This window comes from Alligator sinensis, unplaced genomic scaffold (assembly GCF_000455745.1).
Source record: "Alligator sinensis unplaced genomic scaffold, ASM45574v1 scaffold265_1, whole genome shotgun sequence".
Taxonomy (NCBI): domain Eukaryota; kingdom Metazoa; phylum Chordata; order Crocodylia; family Alligatoridae; genus Alligator; species Alligator sinensis.
The window spans coordinates 294,633-296,387 of record NW_005842961.1 but is presented as its reverse complement, the minus strand read 5'-3'; the positions used below and the strand labels follow the sequence as shown (position 1 = coordinate 296,387).

The following is a 1,755-nucleotide window of genomic DNA, read 5'->3' as shown; positions in this document are numbered from 1 at the left end:
CCCCGTGCTTGCCCCGGGGGATTCTGGGCAGGGCCAGGTGGCCCTGTGGTTGCCCCAGGGGATTGTGGGCAGGGCCGAGTGGCCCCGTGGTTGCCCCAGGGGATTCTGGGCAGGGCTGAGTGGCCCCATGGTTGCCCCAGGGGATTGTGGGTAGGGGAAGGAGGTCCCCACTCACGGACAATCATGCGGGCACAGACGTCGCAGAACTTGGGCTTCTTGAAGTAGTGCTCCTTGAACTTGTGGGGCTTGTCATTGACGGGCGGCGGTAGCTCCGGGGGCGGCTCGGGCTCCTCCTCCTCCTCTTCCTCCTCCTCGTAGATGTAGTAGAGGGGCCCCCCCGAGGGGCTCACCAGGGCCCCATTCTCGGGCTGCGGCTCGGGTGTCTCAGGCGGCGGCTCCGGGGCCTTGCGCTGGAAGAGGTGCCGGAGCCGCTGGATCTGGGGGAGATGGGGCTCAGCAGGGAAACTGAGGCACAGAAGATGGGGGGGGGGGGGTCCTGGGCCGCGTGGCAGTGATGGAGGCAGGGGTGGAACCCAGGAGACCCCACAGCCCTTCCCCAGCTGGGCATGGAAACCAGCCCCCACTGCCCTAAAGCACCAGGCGCTCCCCCTCTTCCAGGCCTGGGATACAACCCAGGCACCCAGGCTCCAAGCCCTCCGGCCCACTCGGCCCCCTGGGGAGATGCTGGCTGCTAGGAAGACACAGATAACACCCCCCCAGGGACCTTCAAGTTGGGGGGGCGGCAGTGGCAAGGCCCTGCCCCACCAGGGCTGCCCAGGACCCCTGGGCTCCAGGACGTACCTGGCCCTCGGCCGTCTCTCCCGGTGAGGCCGGTGGCTCCAGCGCTTCCTTCTCCGTCATACTGCCAAGGCAGGGTCGGGGTCACGGCTCTGGCTCCCTTGCTCCTGTGCCCCCCAGTCCCAGTCCCACTGTTCGGGGGCTGCGGGTCAGAAGTGCGGGGCATGGGTGGGGCTGGGGGGCAGGAGTGAGAGGCACTGCCAGGGCTGCAGGGGCTCACCCCTCTGGGGGATAGTGTCACTGCCCCCCCCACCCTGCAATGTGCCCACCTTTGGGTTTCCCCACCAGCTCCCCCAGACGCTCGTACACGGAAAGCACCAGAGCTGGCCCCCCCCATGGGTCTCTCCCACCCCCAGGGACAGACAGCAGACCCCTAGGGCCCCCGCAGCTCTTGTAAGGCCGAGGGGGGTGACGGGGAGGGGTGCAGGGGCTCTGGGGTGCAGGGGGCACTCACTGTGGCCAGGCTGGGCCGGGGCCTCTCACTCCAGCTCCAGGCGGTGCCCGCGGACGGGCCAGGACAGCTGCGCCCGCATGACAGTGAAACCCGAGCTGGGCGGGGGCTGGCCACACTCATGGGGGCCAGGGCACAGCTTGGGGGACTGCCCCATGCTGGGTTGGGGGGGGTACAGCCAGGGCCCAGCCCATAGCATATCTTGAGGGGGGGGTCATGAGATCATAACCCCATGGGTGGGGGTCACACCCCCTTGCCCTCCTTGCATGGAGGGGGGCAGGATGTCAAACCCAGTTCTCCTCTCCCCCCCACCACAGTGTAACCATGCCCCTTGCAGATGAGGTCAAAGGCCAGGGGTCAGACTCGGAGACCACCTTTGGTGACAGACGATTTTTTTTTCTTTTTATATTTAAAAATCAAAAAATCCCCCCGCCCCCCCCAATAATAATAATAAACCCGTTAAATAAAATGTACAGTGACCAACCCAGCGCGGCCACGCGGCGCCC

At 66.3% G+C, this 1,755-nt stretch overlaps 2 protein-coding genes across 2 annotated transcripts in view; both read right to left on the bottom strand.

Moving 5' to 3' along the window:
* The window catches only part of STAC3 (SH3 and cysteine rich domain 3), a 4,852-nt gene extending 3,637 nt beyond the window's left edge, over positions 1-1,215 (bottom strand). The window contains exons 1-3 of the mRNA XM_025192703.1: positions 1,068-1,215; positions 802-862; positions 176-437 (exon numbers count right to left, since the gene is read on the bottom strand). Coding sequence (XP_025048488.1) covers positions 176-437; positions 802-862; positions 1,068-1,135 — 391 coding nt within the window. The 5' untranslated portion in view covers positions 1,136-1,215. The remainder of the gene's footprint in view (positions 1-175; positions 438-801; positions 863-1,067) is intronic.
* A 62-nt stretch (positions 1,216-1,277) lies between these two features.
* The window catches only part of R3HDM2 (R3H domain containing 2), a 20,949-nt gene continuing 20,471 nt past the window's right edge, over positions 1,278-1,755 (bottom strand). Inside the window, 1 exon segment of the mRNA XM_025192702.1 lies at positions 1,278-1,407. Within this exon segment, the coding sequence (XP_025048487.1) occupies positions 1,278-1,407 (130 nt within the window).